Raw genomic sequence first — 18,093 nt, forward strand, 5'->3', positions numbered from 1 at the left:
TGCTTGCAGCCAGCTTGGCTCTGCCATTCACTGCTCCTTGGGGAGCTCCCTGTGAAGTTATGCAGATAAGGCCGCTAAACTACTGCCTCTGGCACTAAATTCTCCTTCTGACCCATGCCCTAAAGCCTCATTAGTATCTGGGACTCCTTCCAGACACATCCTGCAAGCATCAAATGGCCCCGCTCTACCAGCTGGTTTTGGTGAAATTAGCACAGCTTCAGGGCAGCCCAAGCTTTGTAGGGTTGTTCAGACTTGTGAAACAGCTCTAGAGCATTTAAAAGAACCTTTAATTCCATGTCAAAGTGCCATCCTTCACAATGGATTAAAATAGAAGGAAAACGCCAAAGAATAAAATGGAAACAAGAAATTAACCTTCCCCCTTGTGTTTGAAAAACTATTTGGGAAGTGGATAGCATTCAATGTGTAATGAGCATCCACATCCTTCAGAGAGCTTTGGATACCTCAGCCATTAATTTGATCTTCTTTTCACCCCCTCTTGGATCAATGGAGAGATTTTCTACAAGCACATTTTCAGACCCTTGTTCACTGTTAATCTTCTCTCTGTATCCCTTTCAACATCTTCCTCCCAGAGTCTGTCAGTCACTGCCACAGAGGTTCATCAAGGCTGTCTTGTAGTCGCCGCTGGTGTCCTCCTGACAGGAGAAAATATTAAAAAAAAGGTGAGTATGGGAGTTCCTCTGCACTCTCCAAGTGCTGACATTGTCAGACTGTGGAATGTGCCCACACAGGAAAAGGACTTTGGAAAGAGCAAGCCAGACTTCAGCAGAGTTGCTGCCAGCTGACACACCATCAAAAGCGAACGGAGAAATGAGGCTTGTAGCTACCACCTGAAATAACATTTATCAAGTCCAGTTTTTTCCTTTGGAATGCAGGTGAGCAATTGATCAAGGCTCTGTCCAACAGAGCAGCACAAAGTCAGCACAAATGACAGCAAGCAAACCTGTTGTGTTCAGATTTTGGGTATTCATGTAGCACCTCTTCCCTACATGAAAGGAAAAGGCACTAGTTAGCACTGATACATGGCATTTATAAAAGAGCCACAAATGTGGTCATTTTGGTCTAGAAGCACTACACAAAATATTCACTAGGTAAAAAAAAATTCTTCTCCTTGAATGTTTTGTGGTGATGGGTGTAAAGCTAGTTCCACTTCTCAGAAGGAATGAATATTCTGTACAGACCCTTGAAGACTGGTCATTAATGAACATGACAGACACTGACAGTGTCAATTATAAGAAAGGCCCTTCATTACAGAACCAGACTTCCCATAGGGACTGCTAAGGACAGGGCTTCTGTGCCATTTGTACAGGAGCAGAGGAATGTCACAAAGTCCTTAGGACAAATGGTAAAACACAGCATTTCAGCACTAACAGGGGAGGCACATTCAGTCAGAGCTGAGACTCAAATGCTACAACAAGCCTTGAAAAGGTTCAGTTTCTGAACCTGTCTCATCACAGTGTAGACCAGGCTTTCACCTGGGATAAGAAAGCTAAAAAACCTCAAACAACAGGAAAGGGAACAAAATACCCCAGCAGTATTTTGATGTATATGGATGGCACTGACTTGAGGTAGTTAAGGATGGCAGAGAGAGAGGAGAAAATGGTGCAGCAGTGTGGGATAGGGGTAACAGGAATGATTAATTTAATTTAGATTCATCTAGGATGTCATGCAGTACATGAATACAGAGACTGCTCCATGAAAATCCTAGTGCAGTGGCTCCTTGGGTCTGCTTTGTCCAAGAGTCTCTTACAGATAGCATACTGACTCACCTTTCAGACACATGTGTCTCTCAAGGACATGACTGTGAACAGGCCTAGTGAAGGAGAGCCATGATCATAGCAGAAATGTAACTGCAAACAACCATGGAAGCATCCCACAGTGCTGGAAAGATTAGGAATACATGTAACGGCTGAGAACCATCATATCAAGATTCTGCTTACCAAAATCATAGCGGAGAGAGGCTTCCCTGCAATACGCTTGAATTCAGGCTTTATAAGATTTAGGTCAACTTCACTTCGGGAAACAAGCACCCTTATCAGAGTCCCATCATCAGTGCCAGCCCCCTGGAATAACAGATACATCAGTCTGTGGTGTTGCTGGGTGTTCAAAGGGTAAGTTATGCACACTAGTCCAGGGCAGGAGGAGTCAGCTTTCAAACAGCACTTGGCACCTGTTCTGTGGAACATCTGCATCTCTTTCTGGAGGGCCCACCCTCACACCCCTCCCAGGGGCCACTGCCAACACCACAAGTTTTGCACGTGTCAAATGCAAAAGCAAACATGCTACAGAGGTGGGAGTTGGCATTGAATACACTGTCCTTCTGCAGCATCACCCAGGCAGTGCTTGGCTTCAACCAATATTGTTCAATCACTCACAGAAAAATTAAGATCGCACTCATAACAAAACAGCTATCTCAGCTTTCCAAATGGTTTGGAGAGCTGATATCTTGTACATACCAGTTAAGTAATACAGGAGCACAATCTGCAAATACCTTATGTGTCCCCCATTTGAAACACTCATTTTATACTGCCATTAAGAGAATCGCTTCCTAAAAAGAAAATATTGTGTTCCAGTCTATCCCATAAACAGTCTTCACTATAAACAGCCTCATAGAAAAGCCTCTTCCAGAAGTTTTGTCTGTGTTCCAGGAAGTGAGGCCGGGCTTCTTGCAGACTCTTAAGCCAGAAAAGGCAGACTCCCTTGTTATCTTGAGCTTAAAGGGTACTTTTCTACTCAAAGCGTTTGAAAGGATTCTGCTATTACTTGCAACAATTGCACTAAACCTGCTGAATTTCACCAAAACCTTGACTCTTCTACTTTGAATTGGTGGAAGCCAGGTTACAAGTTAAGTTAGTATGAAAACCAGTGTGTGGAATGAAGAGTCTTACCTTTAAAGCATTGTACAGCTTTTCTGCAAAGTAGCAACGGATGTTCCTGGTGCATTTCACTAGGCATACAAAAAAGCTCAGTAAGAGTCAATGGTACCAGCCCAGGGCAGGAAGGACTGAGATCTTACATGCTTCCCATTAATTCAGTGTGCTCCTGAATCTGAGTTTATTGCCCAATAGGTACCAAATTCTTCCTACCATATATCTTTATAAAGTAGATCCATCTAATATAAGTCAGCTACTGCAGAAGAAAAGGCAGCAGACTCTGACAAAACAAAGGGAAAGGTCACCACTTACCAATAGCCAGCATGGCATCCTCAAGTGAACCACGAGTTTCACTCTTGATAGAGTCTTCTATGCTCTTACCAGCCAATTTCTGGTATTCTTCAAACACTGTTTGAAAGACAAAGAACTTATATTTTTTACCAAGTAACCCTCGAGGCATTTTGTGCCCAATATTTACAGGCATTATTTGTGTGGCAATATGAACACAGACAAGCAATGGCCGCATTTGCACCAGCTTCAGGAGGCTTAGTCAACATCAGAAATCAGCTATAAAGATGGATGTTAACATTTACAAAAAGCCAAACCATTGATGGTTCTTAATTCCTTGACTTCTGACAATTTCAGTCACCTCAAGTTTATGTGGAAATCTGACCCTTCATCGCTGTCTTTAACCACAGAAATAAAGCAGACAACAAAGTTAGGCACACCTTTGGTTTTGTGGTTGTGATGTCATTAGCTCCAGGAGCCAAAATAAAAACATCTTAAATCTATGCAGCTCACAGCCCATGGACTTTAAAATTATGACAACACCATTTGGGGAAACTTATTATTTCAACCACAATTTAAAATATTAACAACCAAGAAAAGATGAGCAAAACACAGGTGTAGATTCCAAGATATTTGAGTTCCCACAGTAACAAAAGCTCAGCAACAGGTTCATTGCTTGCCTTATACACACTTTGGATACTCCAAGGCTCAGAAACACAGATATCTGTTTCTATTCTTAGCTTTCTAGGACTAACAAAGAAGGAAAACTGCTGTGTAATGCAAGAGACATCTTAAGAAACTTTGCTCTGCATCCAAGATCATCGACACTCAAGACACTTTGGGGAAATGGAATACAGAACAAACAGATGGATACAAACTTCTCAACTCAAACCTACTCCTTCTATTAAAAAAAATAATTAAAAGCTGCAATAATTACACTCAGATTTTCAAGACAAATAGCTACAGGTGGCCGTAGTACAGAAAAACTTGCTTGGTGCCACAGTAGGTTCCAAAGACTGGTTGCAATATCACAACAGGATAAAATGAAATTATTAAAGACAGATACAGACAAATTCTATAGAGACCACATATTTTTGTTTGTTTGTCTTGTTTATTTTTTAAGTGACCCTGGGAGATTGAATTTGAAACACAAGGGGGAGCTGACTTCCAGGACATAGAAACAGCCTCAGAGGACTTCAGCTTGGAAAAAGTTCAGGCACACCTAGTTTATCCCAGGCTAAATTTATTAGTTTAGGTCCACCTGATGCACACAGTACTTAATATGCTTAAATTCTGCCAACATAACAAAGTCTGTTATGCTTCAAAAGCCTTGAAGTGACAAGGTTTGGTCTCTGCTGCACGGACAGTGGGGAGCTGAGGTCTCAGCTGGAGCAGGGCTTGTGTCTTCCCTCCCAGCAGCCTCTGATGCCCTCAAAAGGACCTGGGGCAGAAATGCAGGCTGCACCCTGTGATTCTCCAGCACTGAATAATAACCAGCTGTTTTTAAATATATATATATATATTTTTCCCCCAGTGGAACCCACATCCAAGGAGATGCGTCTGTTCACCACATGCTCCTACATAATTAGGATGGGACTCACTCACTCCCTGGATTTATGAAAACAACTATCCAGTTATCACCACTGTATAGTGACTCCTAGATAAGGCACTTGATTTTCAGCAGAACTAAATCATCATAATCTTTCACAAAATCTGCTGGCAGTTTTTGATGACTGGGTGACCAGGAATTAAAAAACAGGCTCAGGTACTTACTTCAGACCACCCATGTCTCTCATCTATAGCCCTGCCTCTTCTTGGCTAGGCTGATTTCTGATTTTGGAGGCTTGGGGGTGTAGTGATGCAGTGTGGGCTCTGCTCCATACCTTTCATTAAATGTGTGGCACTCCTTTTGCACAAGATGGTGATGAACTGGATCTCATCAGTGCCCCGTATCTTCTCTCCAGCAGCATAGAGAGTCTGTAATTTCACACACAGTCGTTAGTGAGCTGTTCTGTGTGTGCAGCTGGGAAAGAAACAGTTTGGCTGAAGGTGTGGCTGGGGTACAGGGGTTTGGAGTAGTTGAAACCACCATGTGAACCAGAGTCTCTTGGAACGGTTGATTATGAAAACCCTACTGTCTTTGAGACAAAGTGGAACATCCACTATCTCCATCCTTTCTACCCCTCCTGCAGCAGCTTCTGGAACAGCCAACAATACGCTTGAGGTTTCCTCCCTTTTCTCTCCTCTTCCACTCCACCATGCCCATATTCTTTCACATATCAAAAGCAGCCGAGCCAAAGCCCAGGCCTCATCACTCCTCTTTGGAATGGCAGAGCTCAGCAGTGCAGGCAAAATTGGAAAACCTCAAGTTACTTAAGGATAACCCCACTCTAAATTATTGTGACTCCAACCCCCTGCTGACACTGAAGCACTCTGAAGTTCTCTGAAGGAAGGTGGAAATGCAGGCATGTCAGTGATCACAGGTATTTGAGAGTACCTCTGCATCCTGAAGAGCCAGGGCATTGTCCACATAGAGGGTGGCATTGTCCCTCTCACCCTGTGAGCAGAAAAAGAAAGGTAACAATTTTGTCTCATGAAGATTCTTCCAAAAATAAGGATCAGATCATTAATTCTGAGCAAAGATCAATTATCCTCTCAGTTATTTATTTCTGCAGAGTACTCAAGCAGTAATACTTCAGCCAGCACAAGTGCTAACTCCTTCACTGAAAGGTGCTGAAATCAGTGGTACGAAGCAGAGTAAAAAGTTGCTCAGTTACTCTGCTACCAGACAGGAGAATTCAAAAAATGTGGTATGGTAAATGCACTTGGCATTGAGGGCACAGACCCTGGAAAAGTAGTGACTCCTAGTGGAGGGGCACTGTTTCTTAAAGCCCTTGCAGAGTACAGTGGCTTTACACACATGTGAAAGGGAGGTGTCTCTGCAGCAGAGCTGGCTGTACGTTCCCAGCTCTCTTACTGCTGCTAAGGGAGGGAGATTTCCCTGTTTCAGTCACATCAAAGCTGAAACAGATCCAGTCCAAGTGACATGGTTGTCTGCAGTTTATCTGGTGATCATGGCTGTACTGGCTCTCCTTTAGCATGTCTTCTCCCAAGAAGAAGAGAAAAACGTGAAGACCTTTACACCCTCAATTCTCTTCTCTAGCATTACCTGAAGAAGGCAAACCAGAATCTGCTCCAAGTAGCCACTTGTTTCCGATTTTATGTCTTGTTCCAGATCAGAACCGTATTCTACCCGAGGGAAAGAGAAGGACAAGGGAAGGATTTGTTACTTATTTAGGTGATACAGTCAAGATATTATCAGTGACCCAAGCACACACAATAACCTGACACTGGGCAAGAGGGTTATTAAGGGAAAAGCCAGAGCTGAGAGCAGCTCACACTCTCTGCAATACCCAGGTCAGCATTTGCGTCCAGCTGAGTCACTGGGTCCCCAATGTCCAAGAAATAAACCCAGAGCTAATTTTAGAGGTATAGCTGAAGGGATAAACAAGATAAACTATTTCCAAATACATATTTGATAATCTCCCATCTCTTCAATGGGGAGAGAAGCCAAATGCACAGCTATAGTTTTGTTTATGTTCTGACAATACTCTGTAGCCAAACTGAACCAAATTTGTGATTTGCTGTCCCTTTGCTGCAGCTGAATGAAGTCCTAGAAAGGGATTTTCAAATTCTCTCAGCATAGCTATGTTTTGTCTGCCAGCTGAAAGGAGAGTTACATTGCTTTTGGAGTTAAATGCTTTTAGAAAAACCATTTTCTTGCTGACAGTGCTAGCTGGTAACAGCGTCCCTGTTGACTACAGAACAGCGTTCCTTCTGACTACAGAAGTCTGAGCCCCCAGGCACTTACCTTCTTTGTACGCCTTGATTATCTCCTTGATCTGCGCTTTTGTCCGAGATGCCAGGATCTCTATGATGACACTTTCCCTCGTTCCCACACCCTATAATAGAAAACACGGTGGAGAAATAAAGGTGGAGAAAGGCATCTAGTCATGGAGGGTGATTTACTGCTAGAGAAGTATGGTGAAGGCAGGAGTTGGACGGCAGCAGTGTCAGGCTGTGTGCTGAGCTGCAAGGAACCGTCGTGATGAAAGCTGGAGACACAAAACACATTTGGGTTGAACATGGTTTCTTTTACCGAGGTGCATAATTTATAAAGGATGATTTTATCCTTTACAAAGGATGATTTTTTTTTATTATTATAATTATTATTTTTTTTTTTTTGGCCTACATTTCTGCAATGCTTTTCTGGAGTCAGATTTTTGACGGTAGAGAACATTAGAGGGATGCAGGGAGACCAGTGCTTGGCTAGTCAGTCCATCTTCATACCATTTGAACAGACCACTCTGTTCTGCATCTGAAACTTGTAAAGATACATTATCAGTAGGTAGGATCCCAGCCAACCCCAGCTTGGCCCTTGCACCACCACTCCTTGATTCCTTAAAGGTTTCATGGCTCAGCCCCAAGGGGCATCAGGGCAGCAGGTCTGGGTGTGAATTCAATTTTGTTGTTGCCTTCCCAGGCTCTCTGAGTCACATATGTACAGAAACTTTCTTATAACCGTAAATATTTAAGCAGCATTTCCCCCCACAATATTACTAGTACAATTAAGTATTTCTCAAAGGCTACTGCTAATAACAAACTTAACCATGTAACAGTCCAGTTATTAACACTTGCACAACTGCAGGAAATTAGCACTGTATTTGTGCTACTACTTAAATATCAGCATGCAATTTGCTTACCTTCATGGCATCATACAGCTCCTTGGCATCATACTTGAATGGGGAGTACATGAGCGCTACAATGAGCCTCTCAAAGTTGCCACTCAGTTCAGACTTCAGGCTTTCAATCAGATCCTGTTAAATGTGCATCATCACATGGTTACATAAACAGCCTCACCTTTTGCTGCACATGCTGCTTTCATCCCCATGGCCCAGGTAACAAAGCTGAATTACACCATTGTTGATAGTTCATTAAAAAAGGTCTTGGGACTGAAAAAGCCACCTAACTCCAAAATGGGATTTGTCTAGGTGCTTACACATTTCCTGTTTTCTTGATATTCGAGCTTTCTCAATAATCAAACCCATAGCAAATCTTCCTCCACCCTGCTTAACTCAGTGAGCAGAACCAGGTAGCTGAAGGCCTTGCATTGAGCAAGGGTGCAGCTCAGAGAGAGTTATTCCCAAAGCCTGCATATAAATTTGCACCCAGGACATTTACAGAATCAGGAATGCAGTCTGCTTGAAGATACACTTCAAAATTCTCTTTCATTATAATGCAGGTTTTCCTAGACTATGACCCCCTTTTAGTGGGATGCAAGTGTTCTATTTAGTCATTGTTCCATACCCACCACCCCCATATTTGCTTCCCTTTCTTGGGCTTTTGCATGGCAGTCCCCTTTCCAGCAAGGATCACTGGAGACTCCACAGCAGGGCTGAGGGTACAGTCTGCTGGTGAAAAAATTTTCCCAATAAAAGTAAGATTTTATCAAAGAAACAAAGAGAGACAAAGGAAAACACAGTTGTCAACAGCCATGGAATTTCCAAACAAATGTAATTAAATAAGTCTTTAAATTGAACTTTTTTGACATTTAAAAAGGCCTGAAACAAACCAATATTTTACTCAACATGTCACTTAGATGGGTATCATTTTTTGTTACAGCTTCAAATCAATAAGAAACTTCACTTTAAATTAAAACTGATTTTTAAAAAGTATTTCTGGTCAAAATGTGTTTTAAGAATATTAAATCTTTAGGAGAAAAACATTTTTTTCTGCTTAAAAATTAATTTTACACATTCATTGCAGGCCTTATAAATAGATATTAGTCTTATTTCTACTTATTTGTAGAAGAGCTGCATATTGTTTGCATCATCCTTTCAGATTGAACTGTATCCCCATTTACTACATCCTGCATGCAGTGAACCAGTGATTGAATATGGCTTTGTTTTGAAAGAACCTTTCCAAACTGTGCTTTGAAGGATTTGGCAATCTCTTGACGCTGCAGATTGCTCCTCTTGGTTAGGACATCAATTATAGCTTGTTCATCGGTCCCTGTGGAAAGCAACAATAAATCATAAATACAGTGCACAGAATAAATTGGGACTGGTCCAAAATCCCAATCTGAATATTCAGACAACCTTGCCTAGTTCATTGCCTTTGTGTAGAAGTTTAAGGGGACACTGAGGAAACTTTAATATTAGTTTTTCACAGTAAAAAAGAAGTGTTATCTCTGGATGCAAATATCATAAGGAATGGATTTCAACTTAGCAATTACAAGAATATAGAATTTACATATGGTGTTGGAGTCAACTCACCAAGCCCTTTCATGGCCTTGTACAGAATCTGAGCATCAGGTGCAGCGTTAAAATTTAAAGTACCTGCCACGGACCTGCCCTCTGCTTCACTCTGAAAGAAGAAGAAAAATACACTACTTTCCACAACTGGTGTTCATCAGCTGAAGAAAAAGTATTTGAAAAGTACATTAATGCTATTAATTGCCTACACATGGTGAAGTCACAGAAAATAGGAGAGACTGGCCTGAAGTTTCTCAGGAGAGCAAAAAGAGAACACAAGTTTCTCCCCAAAGAGAGTCCAAGTTTCCTGTTCCCACCTGCCTGCACCAGCCTTTGCTGCCAGCAGAAACACAAAGGCCAAAGCATGACTGAGAGTGCTGCAAGTGTCGTGAGGAGCAGGCAGTCTGGCAGAAAAAGCACAGACTCTAACAGACTGGACTTTCCTATTCACCCCTTAATTACAGTCCTTCATAACGTGGGTGCTATTGTATCGTACTGCATTTCTCAGTGGGTTGGGGCAGGGTTGTTTTTAGATAGCTTTTTGAATAGTCCTGAAATAGCCTTGTTCTCACAGACCATTTTTTTCAGTAGCTGCTGCTGCACTTCTGCACAGCTGGATTCAAGAAGGGAGCATTTCCACCGGAAGGATTTGGGCCAAAAGATGTCTTTGAATGAAGTGATCCATCTGGAGGAGTGCAGATTTGATGTTCTTCCCCATACCAAGAATCAGATACAGCTACACAAGAATCCTCCTAACAAAACCCTGAGGTGCTGACAGTACCAGTCCCAGGGCACACTGAGACTTATTTTAGTAACCACAAGGTAGAAGGGCCATTGACCAGCACCCAGGCATAATTTAATAAAGCTCATAGTCAAGGAACTGGCTTGAATATATTGTCCCACCTATCACAAGCTGGTCCTATCAATAAGGGGAATATGTGGGTGCATAGGCATGAAGAGCCACCATCACTTTATTACAATAATAGACACAATTTTCTCCTTCATAGAAGCAAGGATATTTAAGTTGGAAATTACTATATTCTCATAAATTTACTTTTAGAAGCAGGGTTAATATTAAACTAGTGGTATTAGTATGACCTGATAAATATTTCAACGGGGGTGGCTTCACAGTGAGATAAAAATCAGAGATTACAGATCCAGAAGAAAGCATTAGGATTGTCCCACCTGACTTGCATAACATGGACCACCAAGTGCCACCCATCAGCTTCCTGCTATGATGCAAATCCCTTCTGCTCTGACTTCCCTTGTGAGACAACCAGCACACACAGCTGGCACTTTTACATGCTGGTCTCTTTGCCAGCTGTGCTCCAAGAGCACTGACAAGCAGGCAAGAGCCAGTGAGGAGTATTGAGAGAAGCATCTTCAGCAATCAGCAAGACTTGGAAAAGTTTGCTTTACAGCCAGCACAGAGACACCACCACACCTTGCTCCCAGCAGAAAGAGCAGCTGGCAAGCAAACCGTGTCAACAGGAAACTTCACAAGAGATGCAGTTTTGAATCCAAATGGTCACTGAGCAGCAAGTTTAAGTCTGAGGTGAAGCTGTCACTGCAGAACAAAACAGTGACAGAGAAGGTGACATTGCACCTCTAAGAGTCTGCATTGGCCTAGAAGAATTTGGCTAAGCTGGCAGGACCATTTCAATTTCTCATTTTCTAGCCCTCTGCCAAGATGGCCAGCACCAGCGCAGCTCCCTGGGAAGCAGGTTAGACTATCCATCCGTGCTTGCTCTGAAAAGGATGATCAATCCTCTCCAGCTGCATGCAAGGGCCCTGTGAAGAAACCCCCAAACATTCTGGACCCGTGCCTGGTGACTCAGTGAAACAGGGAGTACAAAGCTGAGCTTTCATTTGGAGGCAGTGGAAACAAATGATCTTTTTTGGTACTAATTCCGATAAACAGTTACAGCCCTTCCTGGCTCAAGTAGCACATTTGTGACTCACTCATGCACCTCATTCTCTGTGCACATAGTTGTTGCAGCACAAGTACAATTGCACCAGCTTTTCAAAGAATCCCTGTTCACTTTGGTCTTGTTTCCCAGCTGAATTGATCCTACAACTCCCTAACTGAAACTGCTTGAGCTGTTTCTGCTCATGTAAATAGAAATAATTGGCATGAAAGCTGCAGAAGCAGTGTACCTTACAGCTGAGGCTGTGAAAAGTTTTACCTATAAATGAAGGGAAGAAGGAATAAAACTTTTACTACCAAAATATGTTGAAAACTATACAATAGGCTTATTTTAAAAAAAAGCTGAAATCTGGGGACAGGTTGGCTTACTGTTCTGGTTTTTTTTTTTTTTTTCCAGTCAGTATTTTCTGAGAAAATTTCACATTTGTTCATTCCTTCTGCTTTTGAATTGTATTTTTTATGAAGGGTTTAAAAAAAACAAATTTCCCCCCATCCTTCTTTGGACATCTCATTTTCTTCTCATGTCTCCACGCCCTACCACACCAACTGGTACGAGATCAGTTGAGTTTAAGGGTTTTTCTCCTTATTTTCTCATTCTAAGTTTACAAATAATTTCCAGCTTGGGGGTAACCGAGAATAGATCATCCAAAAGAAAAAAAATTAAGTGAGAGCTACTCCAAGGTCAGGAAAAACATCTATTTTATTATACCAAACTTCCAAAGGAAATAGGGAGGCAGAGAAAACTCAGAAGGAAGTTCACAATTTTAATCTTTCTGGGGAAAAAAAACAAAAATATTTTGAGACCTAGGAGTAAATCTGGCCTCCCACAGAGGCTGATGGGGCAGCTGCCATGGCTAGCACATCACCAGAGCTACCTGCTGCCTGGCCTAAGCCAGACCCCAGGTGCTGCCTTAGCACACCCCATGAACTTCTCCCCATCCTGCCACATTCCTCTTTAAGCCACAAGCATTTGAAAGAGAACATACGCAGCATTTCTGGCTCCTGGCAAAGAGACAGGCCATTCAAGACACATTATTATATCAATATTAAAAACCCACCAAAGACAGACCTTGTGGCTTGACCGTATCTTTCCCTGTGACCACAGCCTGCCAGCACAACAGGAGACCAAAAATGGGGACAGGCCAGTGCCCTGAACTCACTGCTACAGGACAAGGGAGCAGACAAGGAGCCCACAAAAGCTTGCAGACTTCAGCTGTGTAACTTTGCTGTTGCATGGTACCATCTCCCCATGAACACCCCCTGCACCTCTCTCAGCTGAGGATCCAGATAGGAACTGCTCCTCTCTCTACAGCCAGCAATCATACCAACACACTCCTTGTTCAATAAGTGCTGAATGCTATTTTACAGCCAGAAAAACAGTAAAAAGGTCTTGCTAATTTTTAAAGGAAACTGTTCATTCCCATACGGTGCCTGATGCAAGTTATAAGTTACCTTATTACAATGCCAAAAACCCTCAGAGTGTCAGTGTATCCTGTACTTACCCAGGCCTTCCACCACGCCATTGCGGTCTCAGTAGTGATACCTGGGTCTGTTGGTGAAGAAAACCACACATATCACACCTCACAGTTTGGGAATCAGGGATTTGAAAGGAGGCATAGGGAGGACAGGAAGAAACAAAAGTTCTTTTCAATAAACTTACCACAAGAAAAATGGAATAACTGTACACCTCTGGAGGCTCGTTCCCTCTGGAAGCCGCAGAATGTAACTGACCTCTCAGGCACACGCAGGTATAAAGCATCCTTATCTACAAATTCCACAGGGCAACTCCCTCAAACATGGCTCAACCTGTTTTTCACATATGATCTCACAGGGAAGAGATCAAGTTGCTTAATAAACGAGGCTTCCCTTGTGAGGAGGCCTAAATTCAACCTTGTTGACTCACTGTAATTTTTCCACTGCTTCTCCCAATACACGCCCTTCCCTGCTGACATTTTGGCCTCTGGCAAAGGTACAACATGGAAATTACATGCAGGTAATTTCTCAGCATCAAAGAGACTAAATGAATTCAGCTACAATTGAACAAGCCACTCACTATTACCAACTCTTTCTATCTCTGCTAGTCTGGAACACTGCCAAACAGGACTCTAGAAACATAACTTCCTCTACGTCCCTTCAGAAACTTCTTAAAAATACCTTAAAGCCAAACAACCAAAAAATTTCCAAACCAAACAAACCACACACCCAGCCAAACTCCACATCATCCATGTCCTACACCTTACAGTGTGGCTCCATAAAGCATCAGATTGTACAGAGACTTAGGAGGTCCCCCCATCCCACACCTAGACTTCCACAGCGTGAGTCACAAATGATCTCTAGGGTAACGTAGGACCAACACGTCCAAGGCTAACAAGTTTGAGTAATGACAACCCCAGCTAAGTGTCATAGGGTTTGCAGTAGCTGCTGTGACATGTTAAGGTTTAGGAACTGAGTGCAAAACTTTTCTTTCTTCAAAACAAAACAAAACAGAGTTGAACAGCTCCTCGTACTTTAATTTGGTGAAATGTTTCTGTGAAATCATTTGAAATACCTTATGGTTGTAGCAATATTTTCCTGTCTAGACTTCTCTCAGAATCTACCCGTGCCAGCATTTATTTATATATTTGCAATGGAAAGCTGTCCTGATGGAAACATTCCCACCAGCTATATCTTAACACTTGCTATGTAGGAGCTTTATGCCCTCCACATTCACAGGCCCACATGGGATGCTGGGTAAACACCAAACTATGGGCCTCTCTTATTTCCTGCCCACACACAGCTACTTCACTTTACTCACAAGGCCCTGATGGCCTGGGAAATTGCCCTGGCTGTTCCCAAGAGAATGAGCTGGGCCAGCTGCCCCTGCCTCCAACACATCCATCACACGGTGAGGGCACGCTGGGAAGGAGGAGACGGCATTGCCCCTGGTGTAAGAACCATGCTGCTGGGTTTGCACTGGCTCTGCTCCCAGTCACATGGCAGAGACAGGCTGATCAACAGCAAGGAGAGCTCACCAGTGGTCCTTCAGTCCTCCTCCTCTGGGGATGGCAAAGACAAGGTGCCTTTGCAAGCAGGGTGCATCTGCTTTTGCTGGACCCCAGTATTTGCCGCCTACATACACATTTCCCTCTGCTGGGGTGTACTTGGTCAGCTTGCCATGGAGATAAGCTTTCTTGAGGACTCCAAGGACAAAGAAGCCCTTCTAGGCAGAAAATCACGGAGTTACAGCAAACAGCCATAGGTCACAGAGGGCATCAGACACCAAACCAGACAGCAAATGGGAAAAAGTCCGAGGGGTCATTCTTGCTGTCATAAATGAAAAAGGCTGTGAAGGGACAAACCAGGGCATTTTAATACATAGAAACACTGGCCAGGTTTTAATCAATATGGACAGGCTAGGAAAGGTCTGGAGAACCTGAAACGTGCTGCAAGGCTCAGAGCAAGGCTGCACAGACTTAATATAGACCAGAGCAGTGAGTACTTGCAGGCTAGTGGAGCAGAAAGCAGTCCAGCACTCCTTTTGCTTGTGCAAATACAGTCACCCTGAGCAGCTGTAAACATGAACAGATTTGTCTTCATTGCAGTTCTTGTCCCTTCCTTAGCACTTGTGCTGTGTGAGTGAACTTATCTATGGCTCATGGACTATTGCTGTGTACCAGAGACACACACAGCCGTTCCAGCACCAGTAAGCAAGGCACAGCCTCACACATACCTCAGCCATCACCCTCAGGGACATGCAGCTCTTTAGAAAAGGGGCAGAAGATGATGCATGGACTCTCCCAAGCTCAACTTTCTCACTTTGGCACTGCCCCTGCCAGTCCAGGGGCCATGCCTGCATTTCAGGCACTACTGTTTTGGGAAGTGAACCCCAAATGCACAAACCAGAAATTGTCCAGAAGCTCTGCTCAGCATAAGGTTGGTGGTTAGAATTTGTCTCAGACAGCGATCGTGTGTAGCGCAGTGTACTGTGGTACCCCACAAAATCCAGCCATCTCTGATCTCTCTGCAGGAGGAATACCTGGGCAGTGGGTCAGTCATGCCATGGGGGCAGACACCCACAGTGTGTCTGTACAGTGACCTTTTCTCAGGCCTCATCCACTGACCTCCTCCAGACTCTCAGAGTCCCTACACCTGCTGACATGCCTGGCACAGCCACCAGCCAGCAAGATTGGGCAGCAACCTCCTGCAGAATAACATCTTACACCATAACTAGCTTTGAGTTTGTATTTTTAAACCATTTAGTCCAAATCAATTTTCAGCTAGACAAAAATGCAGCACGTACCAGTACACTTAGCCTTTCTTGACTCTGTCCCAGGACTTTCCAAGCTTGAATCACTGACAGTGGAGTTGCCCCTGATGTGTACTCAGCCAGCACAAAGGAAATAGAAATCACAATCAGGATTTTTAACAAAAAGGTGCCAATAGCCCTAGAAAGATGCATGACTGGCATCACTTTAAGAAGCTTTTGCTACCCATTAATCTCAGGCAGGTTTGTTGTAGGTCGAATGACAGTGGTATAAAGGATGCTCTGATTTACATTGATGATGACTGAAGTCTTCTAGGGTATAGAGGCAGCCCCCTTTTACATCTATGAGTTTTTGAAGTCTGGCCCTATGCCTGGAAAGTTTCATGCCAAGAGCTGTCTTCTTTGGAACATGAAAGCCTGTGGAAACCAGGTTCTCAAACGCTCAGCAATTTCCTTTCATGGCTTTCACCTCTAATAAAATCTTTTCCAGACTAACAAAAACAGCACAGTCCATTGGGAATTTCATCCCAAAGCATGCATTTATTTGATTTTTCAGCCAGGGACTTGAAAATCAAGTGGAATCATTGAGGAAACAGCAGACCAAACACAGAGATATACTGTTGGGCAAACCAATAATACTATAACCATATAACATAAGTACTTAAATTTGAAGAAGAAAATACCCTTTAGACCAAACAGGAGAGGGGTATTTTGCTACAAGGCTACAAAATTGATACCTTTCTCCAAGCCAGTCTGTAAGCAGAACCATGCAGAACTGGAGCTCTGACAAAGACCCAGTTCAGCAAATGTCAGAGTTAGAGTTTTTTTAATGTATAAAAGAAATTACCGAACTCACATACTACATGTTTTCCAGATCTGAACATTACCCTTATAGAAGTCTTTTAGCTTTACACCCATTATTACTGAGAGCACCTGGCCCTACCTTCCAGGCTCATAGCCCAGCCCCTAGCCGCTGCCAGTCCTGCTGTGCTCGCAGACAGGCTCATAGACTGTCAGACCATGGGAGTTTCATCCTGCAGGTTTTAAGCCATTGTGTGAACAAGACCAGAGACCAGGCACTACCCTCTGCTGCTCCATTTCCCTACTGCCCCATTTCTTCCTGTTTATCACTCTTAATCACCTCACCTGAAATTAGATCTCTAAATGGAAGAGCTGTGTAAATTTGCCAGCAAGCCTATCCAAAGTTATTGGCTGTTTATGAATGAGGTGTGAGCTGGGTGGAGAAAAGGGTCAGATGGGGGAGGCAGCAGTTTAGAGCAAGGAGAGCATCTGTAATGCAAAACTAAAGTTGCCAGAGCCCCCCCAAAAATTGTACTACTTGTCAGCTCGCTACTCACCCTACCTTTTCCTGTGGTGCCTTTGAACCATGTTTCACAGCGAGCATGACCCCAAAATAGGTTTAATTCCATTTGAAAATCATTATCACAATTTAGTTTTTGAAGTTGCACTGCAAGCAGATATGAGCTAAGCAAAAGAGAAATTTCATATTGCATGTTGTGGGGCATGTTCAACTAGAGAAGGAAGAAAAGGGTGAAAAGTCAGGGCTTGATTCCACTCAGCACCTCAGTGTCAGTGGTGCCTGTGCTGTGGGGTCTCTGCCCAGAGGTTTGCAGAGGTTAGTGAGGGGTGTGGACTTTGCTTTTCCCAGCAGCTTTGCTGCCCAGGGACACTGCTGCAGGTGGGAGAGCCAGGGCGAGGCACCAACACTTGCCCTGCCTCTGCTCTGGCACTGACTCTGCCTGAGCATTTTTTCCTGCTCGTTCCTTTCTTAGCTAGTGCTGGTGCCAAGGAATTCCTCCCAGTTGCTCTAACAACCATTCCCCACACAAAGCAGGCAATTGCTGTACTTGTTTAACCCCAAAGGCCAATAAAGAAAGCACCCTCTGAATCAAAATGGTCAGAGGCAGCTCGCTTGTGTCTGATGGGGACATGACAGATGCCAGCAGCTCACATGCCAGCAGAAGGTTATAGGCAGCATTTAGTGAGTCTTTGAATGCCTGGCTGTGAAGTATTTTGTGCCTCTATGGGAATTGTTTTTTGTGTGCTCCTTGATGGAAAAGTACAGGTGTTTGTACACAATTAAACACAGTCCTGCTGTTTGAAATGACCCTGTGATGGAGGCAGACTCACGCAGAGCAACCTAAGAGAAAAGTAAAAAAAAAAATTGCTCACATTCCTGGATGTGTCTGAGCCCAGCTGTTAGTAGCAAGGCAACAACATACCCTTTACTGCTTGCAGTCTCCCAGTTATTTATGTCAGAGCTGAGCAACATCCGTGGCCTTTTGGTTGATTTTGGTTCCCTTCCCACCGCCGCAGAATTGCAGGGACACCATTCAAGTCAGTGTGCTCATGCCAGTCACACAGGTAGCACTGCAATGGGTATCCAGATCTCTCTTGGTGGATGTAGAA

At 43.5% G+C, this 18,093-nt stretch overlaps 1 protein-coding gene across 1 annotated transcript; it reads right to left on the bottom strand.

Annotated features, from left to right (window-relative positions):
* Positions 1-274: 274 nt before the first annotated feature.
* Positions 275-13,197, bottom strand: ANXA8L1 (annexin A8 like 1). Its single transcript, XM_058841380.1, has 13 exons — positions 13,081-13,197; positions 12,923-12,969; positions 9,515-9,605; positions 9,157-9,251; positions 7,943-8,056; positions 7,051-7,141; positions 6,349-6,428; positions 5,677-5,736; positions 5,063-5,156; positions 3,204-3,299; positions 2,907-2,965; positions 1,959-2,081; positions 275-653 (listed from the first exon to the last, which is right to left on the bottom strand). The coding sequence occupies exons 2-13, from the start codon at positions 12,941-12,943 to the stop codon at positions 597-599; spliced, it is 981 nt and encodes a 326-aa protein (XP_058697363.1). The 5' UTR covers positions 12,944-12,969; positions 13,081-13,197; the 3' UTR covers positions 275-596.
* Between the last annotated feature and the right edge of the window lie 4,896 nt (positions 13,198-18,093).

Source organism: Poecile atricapillus, chromosome 6 (genome assembly GCF_030490865.1).
Source record: "Poecile atricapillus isolate bPoeAtr1 chromosome 6, bPoeAtr1.hap1, whole genome shotgun sequence".
NCBI lineage: Eukaryota > Metazoa > Chordata > Aves > Passeriformes > Paridae > Poecile > Poecile atricapillus.

Coding starts and splice junctions, on each gene's coding strand:
- ANXA8L1 (XM_058841380.1), bottom strand. CDS start 12,943: ATGGCGTGGTGGAAGGCCTGG. Junction 3,300..5,062: donor TGCCACACATTTAATGAAAG/GTATGGAGCAGA, acceptor TCTTTCAAACAG/TGTTTGAAGAATACCAGAAA. Junction 2,082..2,906: donor AGCTGTACAATGCTTTAAAG/GTAAGACTCTTC, acceptor CTGTTATTCCAG/GGGGCTGGCACTGATGATGG.